Below are 18,265 nucleotides of genomic sequence, written 5' to 3'. Positions count from 1 at the left end.
TACCAATTCACTTAAAGTAAAGATTTATTTCAAGTAATTGGTATTCACAACTGGAAGGATAATTCAAAACTAAAAAATAATGTAGGGAAACGCAAATACTCAAGGGAGATGATATCTACAAAGCCTACATTTAGGGCAGGTACACATCAAGTTTTAAGAGAAAACAATTTTGTTGTATTTTTATTTAACACTGCACTAAAGTGTTTTCTATTAGAGTAGATGCCATTTGGTATCATTTTTCTGTATTTGAACCAATAGTGTAGACCTCCATGAACGTAGTTTGATGGCAATTTTCGTGACTGTCTATTTCGAGACTAATATTCAATAACGATTACTTTGCATAAATATGAGCATTGTTTAAGAATATACTTTGTCAATTAGTTTGTTCATTTCATAACGGTTAAATACCCATATATTTGTTCGTAATCAGATGTGTCTTCGTGTTTGAAAAATGCTGTATATTTGGCACAAATATTTGAAATAAATATGTTGATTTTCTTCATAGATTATTTTTAATTAGACTACGATACTTACAGTTGCAAGTCCAGAAAGCTTTTTAAACATACCTCAAAAAGTTGCCGTATGTATTTAAAGTCGAACAATGAAAAAAATGGAAATTTACCAAGAGTTGCCACGTATGTTATGAGCAATACGTTTCATTTGTTTACACTTGTCTAGTCCCTTTTATCGAAGCGCAAGCAAATCACTAAACATTAAAACACAACTCAAAACACCAAATTGTCTGTTTGCCTTATATAGGTCTCTTCCAATGATTGCGCTGGTTCAATAACTTAAATTGACAGTTTTTTGTTGTATATTTTGTTGACATTATAATTCGTCTATACTACAATGGTGAAAACTGTGTTTATCGGCACTGGTAAAGGGCACAAACAACAAAGAGCTAGAGACACAAACGTATGAACGTGTAAACACCGCATACACGAACACCATAATCAAAACTCACCCAAATAGCTTGACCGATGGATGATTTGATAAACGGCTTGGAAAGGTCAGTGAAACACGAGTTCACTGGAGCACAACTCTACTGGAGGATCAAAGTAGTTTATATGGCCATAACATCAAACAATATTTATTTATAATTTCAAAATTCAAAACATAAGCTTCATCATATATCCACTACAAATCATTTGACCAGTGTTTTTGGAATAGATGACGCTTATTTTGACGTTCAGGTGGTCAAGAATTTGTGAGTATGCCTGCGCATTTGTGTTCCATCTGATTGATGTTTATATGACGTGTTTACTATTTTTACATGTATACCATGAAACACGTTTGCAAATTGATGTAAGTATTAACCTCCATATAAGTGAAACTATATCTTAATGTATAATCATTTGTAAATATATATGTAGTTAATTAAGTACTTAGTGTGCGTGTTTTTATTGTTTTGCACATACATTAATCCTCATATCACCACGAAAACCAAAAAAAGATGGACTACGGAAATATCAAGAGTAAATATTTGAAATGAAAGCATCGAATTATGATTCCTGTTCACTGTAAAATCGAGTTTGTACTTGAAAGGGCTATTACTATTAGTGGCATATTGTATGTTGTCAGTTATAAAACAAATTAAAATCATATGAAGTTGATAATATAAATGTAAACTAAAATTTAAGAGATGATACCTTTCAACGAAATGGTCTTCTCTGTCTTATCTTTCCACTACTTGGCAGGATGTAAATACGAAGAGTTCAGAAAGTAAAATATTGACCCAAAACTCTACCCAAATAAAAATGTTTCGTAATGGATAACATTTTCGTGTCAACCGAGCCAATAACATACCGTGATATCAGGTTTCTGTCAAAATCGGGCTTTATACATTATGCATAAAAACAACTTAAATGTAAAGAACTGTTAAGTTTCGTGCATTTTTGGTGATTTGTGTAAAACATCAGGTATGAAATATGTTTGTAAAACGAGTGTCGTATTGTGTGTTCTCGGTTTACTCATTATCACAATTCATTTCAAATACAATTACATTTATGACGGACGACTTGGACAATCCATGTTAACTCAAAGAAGTAATATAGATAATGACAATGAAGTGCGCGCGTGTCGGTATGTCTTTCTGGATTTAGGTTCAAACAAAGGTGTGCAAATTCGGAAGTTATTTGAACCTAATCTTTATCCAAACGCTTCTATTATCCCCGTATTCGACCGAGTTTTTGGAAATATCTCCGAAAGGCAAAGATATGCATGTGCATTTGGCTTTGAAGCGAACCCGAGACATATGAAGAGGCTAAAATTTATTGAAGAGTCGTACAAAAACAAAGACTTCCGAGTGGATTTTTACCACCTTGCTGTTTCAGATAGGGACAATGACACAGTGACAATATTTTCGGAAACAAATTTTGATCTGGATTGGGGAGCTGGAATTTTAGATCAAGCCATCAACAATAAGGCAAACATGACTAGGTATAAGGTACACACAGTGGATATAGTGAGATTCATCGTAGAAATAATAAATCCTTTGAAATCAAAGGCAGTTTTTATGAAGATGGACATTGAAGGCTCAGAGTATTTGGTATTGCCTCACATGATAAAGAATAATATTTTGTGCAAAGATATCATCACTTCAGCAGGTATCGAACTCCACGAATGGGCACGAAAACCACTCAAAACGTCACTGGACCTGAGCAAATTCAAGCAAAACTTAAAACTACAATCGTGCGTTCCTACAAGTGTTTTTCCGCTTGACGATGAATCATATAACTTGGACGTAGCAATAAATCCGGATAGCTGATCAATAGCTGACGATATATGAGGTAATAAATGCCTAGGAACGGTTAGTGAAACCAGAGTTAACTGGAGCACGTGTCTCCTGGATGGTCAAACTAGATTGTATGGCCATAACATCACACAACATGTATTTATAATTTCTTAATTCAAAATATAAGCCCTATCATATATGCCATACAAATCATTTGACAAGTTATTTTTTAATATGATGACGCTTATTGTGACGTTCAGGTGGCTAGGAATTTGTGAGTATGCCTGCGCATTTGTGTTCCATCTTATCTAATTGAAGTATAAATGACGTGTTTACTATTTTTACATGTATACCATGACGTCACGTTTGCATGTTGATGTAAGTATTTACCTCCATATAAGTCAAACTATATCTTAATGTATAAATATTTGTAAATATATCTGTAGCAAATTAATGTGCGTATTTTTATTGTTTTGCACATTCATTAATTCTCATATCATCACGGATACCAAGTAAAATTCAGCGTGTTCTTGAAAAGGCTTTTAGAAGCATCTTTGCATGTAATCGGTTACAAATAAAAAACATATCAAGGTGATAATATGAAATGTAAATTACATAGTTTAATAAATAAATCGATACAAGACTAAAATAGAATTAAAAACAAGTTAAGAGATGATACTTTAACAAAATGATCTTCTCTGTCGGCACTTTTCCACTATTACGCAGAATGTGAATACGAACAGTTCAGGTAGTAAAATGTGAAACCTAAACCCTACCCAAGTATCGTTGTTTAGTAATGGATAACAATTTCTTGTCAACCGAGCTGGTAACATACCGTGATATATTTTTATTTTCAACATCAGGCTTTGTACATTGTGCATAGAAACAACTTAAATCTAAGGAACTGTAAAGATTCGTGCATTTAATGTGATTTGTGTAAAACATCAGGCGTGAACTTTATTGGTAAAACGAATGTCGTCTTTTGGGTTCTCGGTTTACTTATAATCTCAACTCATTTTAGATATAATTGCATTTATTATGGACGACTTGAAAAATCCATGTTAACTCAAATAAGTTAACAAATTAATGACAATGCAGTGCGCGATAATCGGTATGTCTTTCTGGATTTGGGTTCAAACTAAAGTGTGCAAGTTCGGAAATTGCTTGAACCTATTATTCATCCAAACGCTTCTATTACCCCCGTATTCGACCGAGTTTCGGGAAATATCCAACGCCTGTGCATTTGGCTTTGAAGCGAGAGACATATGGAGAGACTAAAATGTATTGAAGGGTCGTACAAAACAAGGGCCTCCAAGTTCATTTTTACCACCTTGCTGTTTCAGATAGGAACAATGCCATATTAACAATACTTTCGGAAACGAATTTTAATCTGGATTACGGTGCTGGAATTTTAGATCAAGCCATCAACAATAAGGCCAAAATGATAAGATATTAGGTACACATAGTGGATAGAGTCAAATTCCTTGTGGAAACAATAAATCCTTTGAAATCAAAAGGAGTCTCTATAAAGATGGACATCGAAGGCTCAGAATATTTGGTATTGCCTCATATGAGAAAGAGTAAGATTTTGTGCATCAATAGCTGACCTATCTGTTTAATAAACAGATACAATTTAGGGACAGACTCAGCATTTGGCATTAAATAATGGCATTTGTAATAATGTGTAGCCGCACACATGTGTTCTATTTTTCATTGCTTTTTATGAAATATATAATACTTATACTTTTGACAGAGATGAAAAATAAAATATGAATAAACTGATATAAAAGAAGTGTCATATGGGGTACAGTGTGGGGTATGTGACTTTCCATCAGAAATCAAAATATAATATATGCTTTGGTTAAGACAAATTTCGTTTCGATCATTTACAATTAATTCAGTTCAAAACAATTTGAGCATGATCATAATAAACAAAGTCCAAATATGTTGTGCATTGAAAGAAAACATGTGAATAATGCACAAAACATAAGTGTCGACATAATTGAGAAGAAAGCTTTTATTTTTAATAATGTTTACCCTATTTGTTCCAAGTTTTAGTATAATGATGCTTTTTATTATGAAACTCTATGATCACACAGTTTTAAACCTTTTATTTTATAAGGCAGACTGTGTGGGATGTTTATAGTTTCTAACAACGACTGCATCGTATCTTTGAAAAGTGTTTGCATTAGGTGCTCTGAATTGTATCCCTCTGTCTGCAGATAGAGTTGGGATCTCTAATCATAGACGTACTTAGACGGGGTTTGCCTATACGTTTATTGGTATTTGTTTTATTGATAAGTTTCCTAAAGGTAAGGAATACTTTGATAAGATTTACCTTTTGCGTTTTATCTATATTAAGGATTGTTGGGATACATTAAATTGTTTTTGAAGCGCTGCATCCCGCTGAATTAGACATTGCATTTGTTCAAACTATTTGTTAAGGTCAATATGGCATTGAGTTTTCGTAAACAAATGAGCAAATTAAACACTTTGAAATTGAGTTTTTTTCCAGAATTATGTTCCTTATTCGGATTTTGGAGCGTTTTCAAAGAACTTCAAGTTCTAAACTCCGCTTGAACATATAATGCATTTCTGCAAACATTTCATGTGGACCACTGCTGCATTGAAATTATATCAAAAATGGATAAAACTTTATATTTTTACGTGAACAAGGTTTCTATTCCTTATTCGGAGTTTGTTACGTTTCACTTTAAGAACGTAAGTCTTCTTAAATATACAATGCATTTCAGCAAACTTTTTTTAGACCACTTCTGCTTAGCTATTTGATAAAAAAGTATAAATAAAGAAGATGAAAAATCACTTTTTCTGTTTCTTATTCGAGTTTGAATAAGAAATAGGGAATAAGGAACCATGTTCTGAGTTGTTTGCGGAGTTTTGTGATATTTTTCCATGTTTCTGGTTTGTGATTGGTTATGTGTTTTATGTCTATGGCGTTTCTCTGTGCTATTAAACCGAGTTAATGTTTCCCCCAATTTAACGGAGTTTATGTTTTCCCAAGTTTATTCATACTTTGATCAAATTTACCATTTACGTTTTTACTTTGGGATTGTTTGGATGAGAGTGAAGTTATGCACACAAACTGGTTTTAACCCCAGTAAATTTACATTTTACGGACCGTTCCAAGGCGGTACCTAACAATCCTTGATAAACAAACCTTGCAAACGGGGTTTATGTTAACACTTTTGGCTAGTGAGCTAGTTTCTGTAGTTTTTCATATAAATATCAATTGTAAAATAAAACAAAAAGATGCTGTTGTCTCAAAAATAACAAGGTTTATAGTTCAGAGATTACTTAAAAACCAACATCTGTGGTAATGATATGATGCACATGTTATTCCACGTCCAAAACTGTTTCTTGCTTGGGAATATATTATATGTTTATAGTATTTGTTGATTCAACTAAGGAAACATGTTTCTTGAAATGTATCTTTTTTCCAGCAAATTTTGCTAAATGTATGTGATTTATCTTTTATTTTGACTATTTACTTCAGTTTTCAAATTTAATGTTAAATTGTTTAAACGCTAATGAGCTTGTTACTGTAGTTTTTCGTATTAATATTAAATTTTGAAAAATAGTTTGAGTTTGAAATAATAATGTATTAATAGACATTTAATCTGGTTCAAACAATCCCTTATTGACGTTTGGAGGTTATTTTGAAATAATATAAATAAAATACATTCTGATTCTGGTTCTGATTCCTATATTTCATACACCATTTTTATATCAAATCATATACACTTATTTCCTTAGCAAGCAGCACTGTACTTAAAAATCAAAGTATTGTTGGCCAAATAAAAGTGGAACTGGTGCGACAACCAACTTTTCACAATCCAAATCGAACGTCGCGGCATCGAACGTTGAAAAAACGTCATATCATCGAAGATGTAATACATTCAATGTATAAAAGACAACGTGGTTTCAACATTAACAGCGTAACAATGTGTATTATATTTTCTTTCGCTTTAAATACCTGAACAATATGTGAAAAGAAATCCTTAGAGATATGTATTATGTTTTGATATTTCCATTTAAAATCTGTTTTGTTGTTGTTTTTAATTATAAAATAGTCTCTATAAATCTTTACAAATCACTGTGCAGAATGGGGACATATAGATTGGAATTGTTTTTGTATGGATCTTCGTAATTCATGAGCGCTTAACTACAATCTCGAGAGAGTATAAAACTTATTTGCAATAATTTCTACCTGACAAGAATGTAAGCCTAAGACCTAAGTTTGCGTAACTATACACTTCACAGTTTTTTTTAACATCGAAATCTTAACGTCTGCAATACATTGAGACCAACCATTATTTAGAGACGTTTCAACGTTGAAGAATGCCTAGCCAACGGTGGTGTGCTTTCTTAGATCAATTATAAAAGTATGAATATGGCCTATGTAATTTATTTTTGTTCGATTCCTATTACCGTGTTTTTTTTACCCGAGACCTCATATATTGCACAAGTTACAGGTTTGAAAACTAAATGCTTTGCAACGTTATCTTTAAATATTTTTTCATAACAGCTTTTAATTTATATTACATTGTTTTATTACAAAATGATTTATGTGATTTATGTGAAGCGGATAAGAAGCCGCCAAAACCACTCAGAGCACCAATATGACATGTACGATCCGGTGCGCCTTGGGACATTGTTGCCCTTGACTTCATGGGCCTATTTTCAGAGACAAGTCGCGGTAATCGCCACATCCTAGTCTTAACCGACGTATTTACCAAATACATAGTGGTCATCCCTGTTCCAACCCAGACCACCAATATCTGTGCATGGCTAGTCGTCGACTACATCGTTAGCTGTTGGGGCACACCACTTGTACTACCCAGGGATCATGGAACAACTTTTAAAAGTCGGCTTTTTAAGGAATTATGTACATTGCTTGAGGTCAGAAAATCTAGGACAAGTGCGCAAAACCCAAGAGGGAATGGTCAGGTGGAAAGAGCTAACCAAACCCTACTTAAAATGATCAAGGCTTACCTCAGCGACAAAAACAAGACGATTGGGATTTGCATCTCCGCACGACGAAGCTGACGCCTAACATACTCGCACTTGGTCGGGAAGTTAGACTACCGGCAGACTTGCAATTTTCGAACGCACGAGAACATGAAGCTGACGAGGGGGGATATGCTACAGGCCTGAGCAGAAAGATGTTATACGCTCATGAGGTTGCAAGGAAACACAAAGAAAAAGAGGAAAAGCGAAGCAAAGAAGTCTATGATGGAAAGCTGAGTTTTAACAATTTTCAGGTAGGAGATGTAGTCTGGTGTCTGCATGACACTCGCAAGGTAGGTGTGGCACCAACACTACAGAGGACGTACGACGGGCCGTTCCTGGTGAAGGAAAAACGGTCATCAATATTTTTTTCATTGCAGCTAGACAAGAGTGGCACCGAGCTTTTGGTTCATCATAATAAGATTAAACGGTAACGTGGTCACTCTATTCCGAAGTGGGTAAAAATCGTACGAACGTAATGCCTAAAACAACAACAACAAAAAAATTGCTGGCCGAAAAGAGCGGTTAAACAAAACGGGCGCAAGTTTGTCGCGGATCGGTCGCGTATATAGGGGAAAAGGCACTGGCACGATGAGCGATAAGTACGTTTTAGAACACCATGACTTATTTCTTTATTACCATTTATATTACAGATGAACAGTAGCGAAGCAGAGAAACAGCAAAAGACGTAGCAATGCGTACGAAGTGGGAAACAGGACAGGAAGGAGCGGGTAGTGGGACATATCCTACAGGACCATGTGCCTTTGGAACGGGTGCCCTTCAGATTCACACTTTGCAAATTTCGATGCCAGGATGGTGTTACACTGAAGAAGCACAATGAGAGGTATGCTCGCCACAAGGAGGCCTAGGAGCGTTCCAGGACAGTGGTCGTCTACTGAAGTATACTTATCCGAGTGGAATGCCCACTCCATGTAACTGAGGACGACTTAGTTCAGGTGAATGAGGTAGCTAAGCCTAGGATGGTTTCGGATGCTGGTCTCCTTGAGGACTTTCAAGACGAGTCGCCATTCCCGGCTTGGCTCGATCAGCCTGGACCGTCCTCAACAGTGAGCAGGCCGCCCACCAACATTTGACCAGTATACATACCAACCAACAAGGCGCTTTTGAGTGATCCGTTTGGTCTGTTCAACTCACTTTCGTGCGAGAATGTGAGTAACTCCAGTAATGGGTCCATAATGCCGGTATTTACCATTAGCAACAACTCGAGCGTGCCAGTCAACCCTGTAGGAAGTCCAGAGGATAGAGAGGAAGGTTCATAACATTTTCGGGGTTTTGGACGAACGCAGACATGCCGATTGCGAGAGTCGGGAGCCACGCGTGAGAAGCGTTGCTGTGAGTAGAAGCGAATCTTTGAGGGACCGAAATGCGAAGAGGAGCAGGAACAACGAAAGTTAGAGAAAAACAAAAACATATCATTATAAAGTTAATTATTCGTAATATGACATGTTTAAGGGATACAGTTTTAATAGAACAATTTTAATTAATTGGCTTTTATTGTTAATGTTCATGTCTTTTAAAATTAATGTATGCAGTTGTTGTATTGTTAAGGCAGCATGAGCTTTGCCTCCTCTACCCGAGGGTAATGATATGCCCCGGCATTTGTCATATTTATTAATGTTCAAGTTTAAAAAAAGTTTATCTTACCCGTTGAAGTCCGATATATGTATATATCCATATTTTAACGTGATTTGTTTTAGTCGGTAGCAAAAACAAAACTGATCTATCTCCGCCCCGAAATTACAGGTGTGCTAGCCCTGATTTAGTTTCGCCCCGACTGTGTACATATTCATTGAAGGCATTTAATGTAATTACTTTGCCTATTTCTAATATAAGTATCTGATTATAGTGAGATTTTATTGTTAATGTTATTGTTTTTGTCATGAATAAGACACGAACTAACACAGTTATAGATCCATGTGTTTCAACCTGTTGTTATAGCGTTATTTCACAGCAAAACAGCGTCTTGTATCCTTAAATATTCACAAATGTTCACTTTAACACTGGTATTTCCTTGTTTTGGAAGCAATTTTTACACAAATTCGTTAGGGGTTCCGGTCTTGCTGATGACCTTTATGCGCTAGTTAACGCACTTTCATTTTTAGAATCATCCTTGAATAGCTATGTTTTCACGCCAGGTTTTCATTTTTCTAAAAGTAATTCCTCATAACTGGAGAAAGATCTCGCCTTTATACTGTTTCACGTGGAAGATATCCAAATACTATATTTTCCAAAGTCATTGGTTCAAAACGCCGCCATCTTGGATTTTTTCATGCCTGACTGCCAATTTCGCCCAACATTTTGGGTCATCCTTGCCCAACATATTGGGCAGACGCCTAACATTGCCCAATATTGTTCATCTTCGCCCAAATACCCAATAATTTGGGCGTGCCCATTTTGGAATCAGTATATAAGAGCCTGATTTTTCTGGTTAAAATAAAAAAAGTCGATTTCCAGAATTTTAACTGTAAGGATTAACCAACTTTCTAAACATCAATTATCCAAACTAAATGATGATTCATAACAGATGATAACAGGTTTCGAAAACGATCGGGGGAAAGCCAACTTATTTGGTGAAACTGACCGTAATAGAGCTTCCGCACGCATTCGTTTTTTTTCCAATTTCATCTTTAACAATTCATGAATAATATCGTCTGAAGTATCAAAATAACGCAATGATTGTAAATAGCCTGTAATGGCCTAGTTCATATTCTCGTCGATATCTTCAATTTCCTTAATATACTTCCCGAAATTGTCTTCCTTTACGTAAGTTTGGAGAATAGGTTTCGAAACCTCAGTTAAAGTTGGCAGGTTAAACCATTCATTTAGTGAAATTGTAGATGGTATAATCGGGATAAAGAGTCAACACCAATGACATATAATAGAGAAGAAAACAGAAACACGGAACAGCAACACACACTCCTCAAATTAAACCCTACATACATACTACGTAAGTCTAGGGTTGTTTATCAGCATAACCAATATTTATATAAAAAAAACTACAGACAATTGCTCAGAAGCCGTAAGTTTAAACATAAACCCCATTTAATGGCACAGAGTAAACGCCAAAGACATAGCACACAAAAGCAGAAAAATCATAAACAAGAAACATGCAACAACAGCACAGAACTCCACAAAGAACACAGTACATATATAATAGAGTCATAAACTAGGTGTGTTTATCAAGGATTGCAAGGAACCGCCTTTGAACGGTCATTAACATGTACATTTACCAAGCCTAACATATCTTATAGTTTGCGTCAGTTATAATTAACACGCCTAACACAATTCATTTTGCTTTGTGTCAGTTCTAAAAATCATACCTTACATATCTAGTTTTGCTTTGTGTCAGATTCAATTAATAGTAAAACAATGAGAACTATACGGACAATCCCAGTAGTCGAACATTTAAAATTAAACCCTGAGACACGCGGCAAGGGCCAAAAACGACAATGAACTAAATACACAGACATATTATCACTACAATCTCTATTTCAAACACAACAGACAGACTAATCAAAAAAGCTTTTCCAAGAATGATGGAATTACCACCATCGAAAGGTCAATTAAATACGAGTTGATTGAAACTCGAGTGTACTCTTGTCCAACCATACATCAATAATTTCTAAACAACAACATACAAGCCAATCGAAGCACGTAACGACTTTAGAAAAAACAATTCAAGAAAATGTTTGTATAATTTGAGCATAATTTTCATTTAAGATTCAGGAATAATAATGAATAGTTTTCAAATACATATACACGTATTTTATTTAAGCCATCCAACTTCTTTTAACGCCGGTAATAACGATGTTTTGGTCCATTTGACAGCACATTAACAGCTTTTAACTAAATAACTATGTTATAAACTGCTATTAGCAATATAGGCATTCGTTTTGGAAACAAAGTCTGAAAATTTGTTGTATTGGTAGGTGCAGCAGGTTATCCAAACAGGTTGTTTATATAATATTATAGTGATTTGTCACCTTGTTAACCGAGAATTTCTTTCGACATACACCTTGGCTTTAACTAAAGTTGTCAATGGTCATGACAGTCTTTGAGTTGCCTTGACTAGAGGTGTAGTGAAGCGTCGAAGAAAATTCAATATGAAAAATGAGCAAGAATTTAAACTAAGGTGTGGCTGACAGTAAATCTTATATATTGTTATTAGTCGGGAACTCAACTTGCCTGATCGAAAACCTTCAACACAACTTTCTTTATTTTTTGTCCATTTGTTTTGTAATTTGAACTGATTTGGTTTAATTTTCAGCATTATTTATTTTCCCAGCATACTCATCAGGCCATTAGTCAATAATTATCATTATTAAGTCAGATTTCAGAGGCATTACATCGATCTGAACAGAATTGGTGATTTGGTTCTTGATATACATATGTGGCGGACTTTACTTTCATTTCATTAAATTTATTCTCGTCGATAATACTTTGAGCTTTTTGTATTAGACTGAAGGTCTTGCCACATTGAGAAACCTAACTTTTTGCAGCAATAAAGAACACATTATACCTTTCTCACTTTTACTATTCAGCATATTGTTAACATTATCTAAATACATACAATAATAATTATCATCAATTCTTAACATCAACATTTAACTAATAGTCCGTTTCGCAATATTATGAAATGTTTATGTAGCCTTACTAACAACTGAACTGAAAACAATCTGAAACACACACTCACGCTTATTGCTAACTCTCATTTATATATACTGCAGCAGACGATGACAAATCGTAAAGCACGGAATATTGTGGGAAAAATATCAGGAGAAAATCAGGAGTCAAAATCAGGCGTCCAAAAATAACTTTTAAGTATAGTTATTAAATAATGAAACTGATAAAATATGACAAAACATTAAGATACCTAAACTTTCGCGACAACATATATCCCTTTATACAGTTGTTTGGATTGTGAAAGTAAACTAACGGGGAAGCGAAGGAGGTGTACATGTATAAGATAATTAGTTTGAGTTCCTGTTCAAAATAAAGAAAAGGCAGTTTTCGTTTCAAGCAGTATCTAGCAAACTGTACACATATTATCAAATGTTGAGCACTTAAATCTTGGTCGGGCCGATTTCTTCGGATAAATTGGGGGCGGGATCGTTATATTGAGGGCTGATCATAAGTTCGATCATCAACTTTGTGCCAGACGAGCCGCACCGAAGCCACGTCTCTTGTTTTGTTAATTTATACATGTATATCAATAGTCTGCTTAAAACGAGATGCATTGGTTAAAGGTTTTGCAGAACAGACTTTGCCATAAATTGAAAGTATAGAACATAATCTACCTGTGTAAACGGGGCAGTCATTTAAAGCTAACACATGTTCCCATTAACCGTGCGATGGAAACATGGACTATACGAATTGTTGTTCCGTGTTTCTGGTTTGTAGATAATTATTTTTCTGTTCTGTGTCATTGGCGTTTACCCTTTATCATCGAACGGAGTTTATAGTTAGATGTTCGACTACTTGAGTTGTTGCATTAGTTTACCCAAATAATAAGTTTTATAAACGTTTCGATTAAGAGGAACTTTTATTTTATTTTAAAAGGCTTCAATCATTCAAAGCATGGTAGCATTCTCTCGTGAAAGCTTACATCTTGATTTAATTCTAAAATAAATAGCTAAATCAATTTAATTTAATTTATTTTGATGAATTATATATTTAAACATCATGATCAACCATACTATAAAAACATATTCCTAATGCAACATAATGGCATGCAAGCACATACGTTTAGGTAGAATGTCGAGATTACTTGATTGTTAATGAAGGAAAACAATAGTTCGACAAACTGAAAAACGTTCATTGTACATTCTTAGAATTAAAATAAATTACTGTTTGCGCTTTACTCAAAACGAATAATTCAATTTAAATGCTGTACATATTATGTTGCTCAGTTTCAAAACATTACTTCAGTTGAACATAAGGTTCACATTCAACGCCTTTAAAAAAGGAACAGGCAAGCTTGTAGTGCCTTGAGATTTCCAGATATCCACTTCTGACACCAGGAATACATTTATTCAAAGATCACTTAATTCAAATACTACTTCATAAACAGTGTTAAAATTTCAAATGATATTAAATTTCAACTTTCATTTATTTATATATTCCAATTAATTTCCAAATTCAATATATGTAAACACGAATGTTTTCAATCAATCCGTGTTGTTGTTTCAAAATGAAAATCAGTTTCTGTAGCAATCTAAATGTAATACGTCCTTTTTGTCTATTCTTCTTTATAGATATCGTTAAAAGGCGCTAATTGAGGGTTCGTTTCATTCTTTTATTAAACAGCCTTTCGCTGTTTCACACGAAAACTCGTGCATTGAAATAACAAGTTAAAAAAATATATTTAGAATCGCAATATAAATCAAAAGCCAATCGCAATAATTGCATAAGGTACACTGCAAAGCGATCGCTCGTTAATAATACATAATCAATCTCATATAACTTAAAACAATACAATCATGTTACAATGGAATATATTACATGACAAACAGTAAACATGACATGACAATTATTAAATTACTCCTGGTACTCCGGTTTCCCCACAACAAATGACTACACTCTCGCGCAACATCGTTCCAACGAGAGTGGTCAGTTGCAATAGCTTGTTGCATAATCGTTGTAAAATAAATAAGTTTATACTAATTTCTTTTTGCATATTTAACAAAATAAATATATTTCTGTTGTGCCTCGCTTACTGTTAGATCGTTATTTGCGTTATCCATTGCATTTGCGAAATCTTTCCTATATTTTAAATGGACAGGAATCAAACTGTGTGGAAAAAAGCAACATATTCTAAGGCATTCAGTTATGATCAACCCATATTTTTTACTACCGTTCTGCATCAATAAATATTCTAATATTTACACATTCCTATCTATGCATTCAAAGAAAATATTATGTTCATGGTAATGATTTCAATTCGATTAATAAGTTTTAACAATGGTCGTACCTTAGCTTAAACACCTACTTATACACAAATATCGTTTTAGTATCGAAAATAACTGATGACTCTAAACCATTCAATGCAATAAAGCTTCATCAGACAAATAGTTAACGTCTAACGGGTAATATATGTTCTTCAAATGCAGCTTTTATCTGTAATATTGAATAACTTGACCGTTATAAGAAAACAATATATATATAAAATAATATACCTTATCTTATCTATACAGACACATGTTAATATGCAGGACTATTACCATAAAAATAATGGTTATATTTATTGTAACGGTATGCACAGGTCAGGTGTTTCCCATCGTATACAAGAATAATTCTTCTTCGGTTCCAACCTGCTTCATAAAAAAACACATGAAGTGTCGGTCCAAACGATAATGACTTAGCAATACTCTATGCTATTGAAATGCTCACAAAAAAAGAAACAGTTCAGAGTGTGTGTTTTTTTCTTGAAATAAACTGTAGTATTTTGAAAGATATTTCACACCAAATTATAAATCAATATACATGTAGCAATATAATTCTAGAATGAAACAAAAATGAATTTATTGTGATAAATTTAAATACATAAGGCTGTTTATGGTGTAGTTAAGGAGGAATTCATGCTTTTATTCCATTATAGATAATATCTGTTTAACAATGTTTTTCATGTTTTATTGAACAGAACATTGTTAAACTTATATATTTTACAACGATTGTGAAACAAGTTATTACAACATTATATTAATCACTCTTCTAGGGCCGATGTCACAAGAGCGTGTTGTCTTTTAAGGGAAACTGGAGTACTTGAATAAAAAGCACAAGTCAGGATTTGTGACAATAAACCAAACTTTCATGTGCCGAAATCGGGAATCAAACCCTGGTCGCCTAGGTGAGAAACGGTGGCGCTAACCACTGTGCTTGCCGCACAACCGGAGATTATAGTTTAAACAGTAAGCATACACAATTCAAGACATATGCATTCGAACGTTCGCGTTGGTATTGTTAACATTAAACATGATTCTTTAAAATCTGTGATCTCAGTCTAACTTCAATTCACCATTTATTTCCTTGCGTTCAAGCTACTAACTTACAAATGACTTTTCACAAGAGGCTCTAATTCTAAGAATGCAAATATTACTTCAGATCGATATATTGCTTAATTCTGAGTAATGCACAATATTTATAGTTGGTAAACTTATAATCATTACATGTACTCAGAGAAAATAACTTCATTAATACCGATTATCTACAGCATAGCAGCGACGTCCATTATGAAGCCACGGCCACCGCCTCGCATTAACTTGGGATGGAACAAGTGTACACATGAACATTTAATGTGCTATGAACAAATCCTAGACAATTAATTGAATTGTATACTTTTATGTGACAGTTCGAAATGATGCCTTGATTTCCTTAACAGGATAAAATACACGCAGTTCAATAAGCAAGTAGTGTACTCCCTGTAAGTCGCTTCAATAAGGAGGCTAAATTCTATTTGTGCGATACAATAAAGGTGGCTCATACCATAAAGCGACACTTACGCCGGAATTGGATAGACGAGAGTCGTCCTAGGGGTAATTTTCATGACTCCTTCTTAACATATTAAGAGGCCAAACGCACATTCCGACGATTCCATCGGACAAAACAATGCGAACAAGAAGAAAAGACAAAAGGATTATAAACTATTCTTGAAACTCCTTTGAAAATCAAAGTGCAATGTAATCATTATTGAAAAGTGAACGTGTGTTAACGAGCATGTTATACAAGGCGTAGGGGCTTTTTCACATGTATTTGCCGATCCCCTTACACAGAACGACAAATATGTAAATGCAGAATTAAAGCAATAATGAATTGAAAGATAATGGCCTAACAAAAGATATAACTACTTAAATACAGCCCAATGAAGTTGAAAGTGCAATAAAGTGTCTTAAACTGAGGAAAAGCCTCGGAATCGATGATATTCGGTACAAACATGTAAAACATAGCTGGAAAGTTATACTTATAACTCTGACTGTTCTATTCAACTCTATATTGTGCAATGAGAGGACGCTAAGCGAATGGAACACTAGTTTGCTAATTTCAATCTACAAAGAAAAGGGAAAGTGAAGACCGATCCTTGCAGTTACAGACCATTATCTCTAAGCCCATGTTTCAACGAAATTTTTGAACAGACTCAATAACTCGATAAAAATAAGCACATCGCTTTTCCATGCGAACAAAAGCAAGGATTTCGCAAAAAACTTAGTTGTGTAACGACGGTTTTTAACCTACAGTAAACTATTTATCAACAAATAGAACATAACAGCAGCGTATTCGTAGGCATGCTCGATGAAAATGCTGCGTTTGACTCTGTATGTCACGAAGGACCTTTTCTCAAGATGGGACGATTAAGCTTAGTTGGAAAAGCATGACGAACACTAATGTCTTCATATCGTGAATTAAGATGTAAATTGAACATGAATGGTAGTACCTCAAAGAACTTTACTATATGGAAATCATTTCGCCAAGGGGACGTTCTTTCCTCGTTTTATTATTTAATATACGTGGACCAACTACTAAATGATCTAGAAAACAGTTACCATGGCTGCACCGTACAATCAACAAACGCCGGCAACCCTTTATACGCAGACGAAATAGCTCTGATAGCGTTGTCACCTCTCAACCTACAGCGAATAATGAATATCGCCAGTCATGGAGAATCGATATCAACGTGAATAATAGGAATAATAGTTTACAACAAGAAACGTGAACCTCCTAATGTTGCGATTATGTTTGGACACAACATTATCACATAGACTAATTTGGCAAATCACCTAGGTGTTAAGCAAACTTCCAACATGAAATGTAAACCTACAAAAGAAACGAGATGTGAGAAAGCTTAAAATGCAATTTACGTAATGACCGTTCAAGGTGTCCACCCATATGGTTTAAATCCACTAGTGTCTGTTGAACTGTATATGAAAAGAATATGCCATTATATAGTTCTATATTGTAGCAAATTGGGGAATATTACAGCTAGTGACATTACTAAAATTAATCGACTCCATCACTTGATTTTTACAAACATCCAAGGATTTCACTTTCCAACTAGATCTGATATGTGTGAGTCCATGCTAGGACTTAACAAGCTATATTTGTCGGTAATATTCAGGAAATTGTTGTTTTTACATTTGCTTCTATGTCTCGACTCTAAATGAACTAGTTAAAATATATTTTAAGACAATACTTCCAGTACGTCAAAGATGAGAACGTTCCTCTGGTTTTAAACCAGACATCTGTAAAATTGTATGTGCCTTTGGACTAACTAACTTTTTTAACTATGCTTAAATACATCCTGAACAAATACCATCAAGACACCAATGGAAAACTACTATGAACTCTCTCGTGCGTTCACAATTAGACAATTAGCCGTGGGCAGATAGACTTTTCAAAAGGTTACACCAAAATGTTTCAAACACAACAGTGTATTATATTTTTGATACGAACTATTTTAAACACATCCGAATGTTAATTTCTAATCTCTGG

The 18,265-nt window shown here is 34.4% G+C and overlaps 1 protein-coding gene across 1 annotated transcript; it reads left to right on the top strand.

Moving 5' to 3' along the window:
* The first annotated feature begins 1,801 nt into the window (after positions 1-1,801).
* LOC128218082 (uncharacterized) lies at positions 1,802-5,481 on the top strand. Its single transcript, XM_052925618.1, has 2 exons — positions 1,802-2,789; positions 4,078-5,481. The coding sequence occupies exon 1, from the start codon at positions 1,922-1,924 to the stop codon at positions 2,765-2,767; it is 846 nt and encodes a 281-aa protein (XP_052781578.1). The 5' UTR covers positions 1,802-1,921; the 3' UTR covers positions 2,768-2,789; positions 4,078-5,481.
* Positions 5,482-18,265: the final 12,784 nt, after the last annotated feature.

The sequence above is a fragment of the Mya arenaria genome, chromosome 14 (assembly GCF_026914265.1).
Source record: "Mya arenaria isolate MELC-2E11 chromosome 14, ASM2691426v1".
Classification (NCBI taxonomy): domain Eukaryota; kingdom Metazoa; phylum Mollusca; class Bivalvia; order Myida; family Myidae; genus Mya; species Mya arenaria.
Note: the sequence above shows the minus strand (reverse complement) of the source record. Positions and strands in the feature narration are given on the sequence as shown.

What these genes read in the sequence shown, in the direction of transcription:
- LOC128218082 (XM_052925618.1), top strand. Translation starts at nt 1,922, where the DNA reads ATGAAATATGTTTGTAAAACGAGTGTCGTATTGTGTGTTCTCGGTTTA.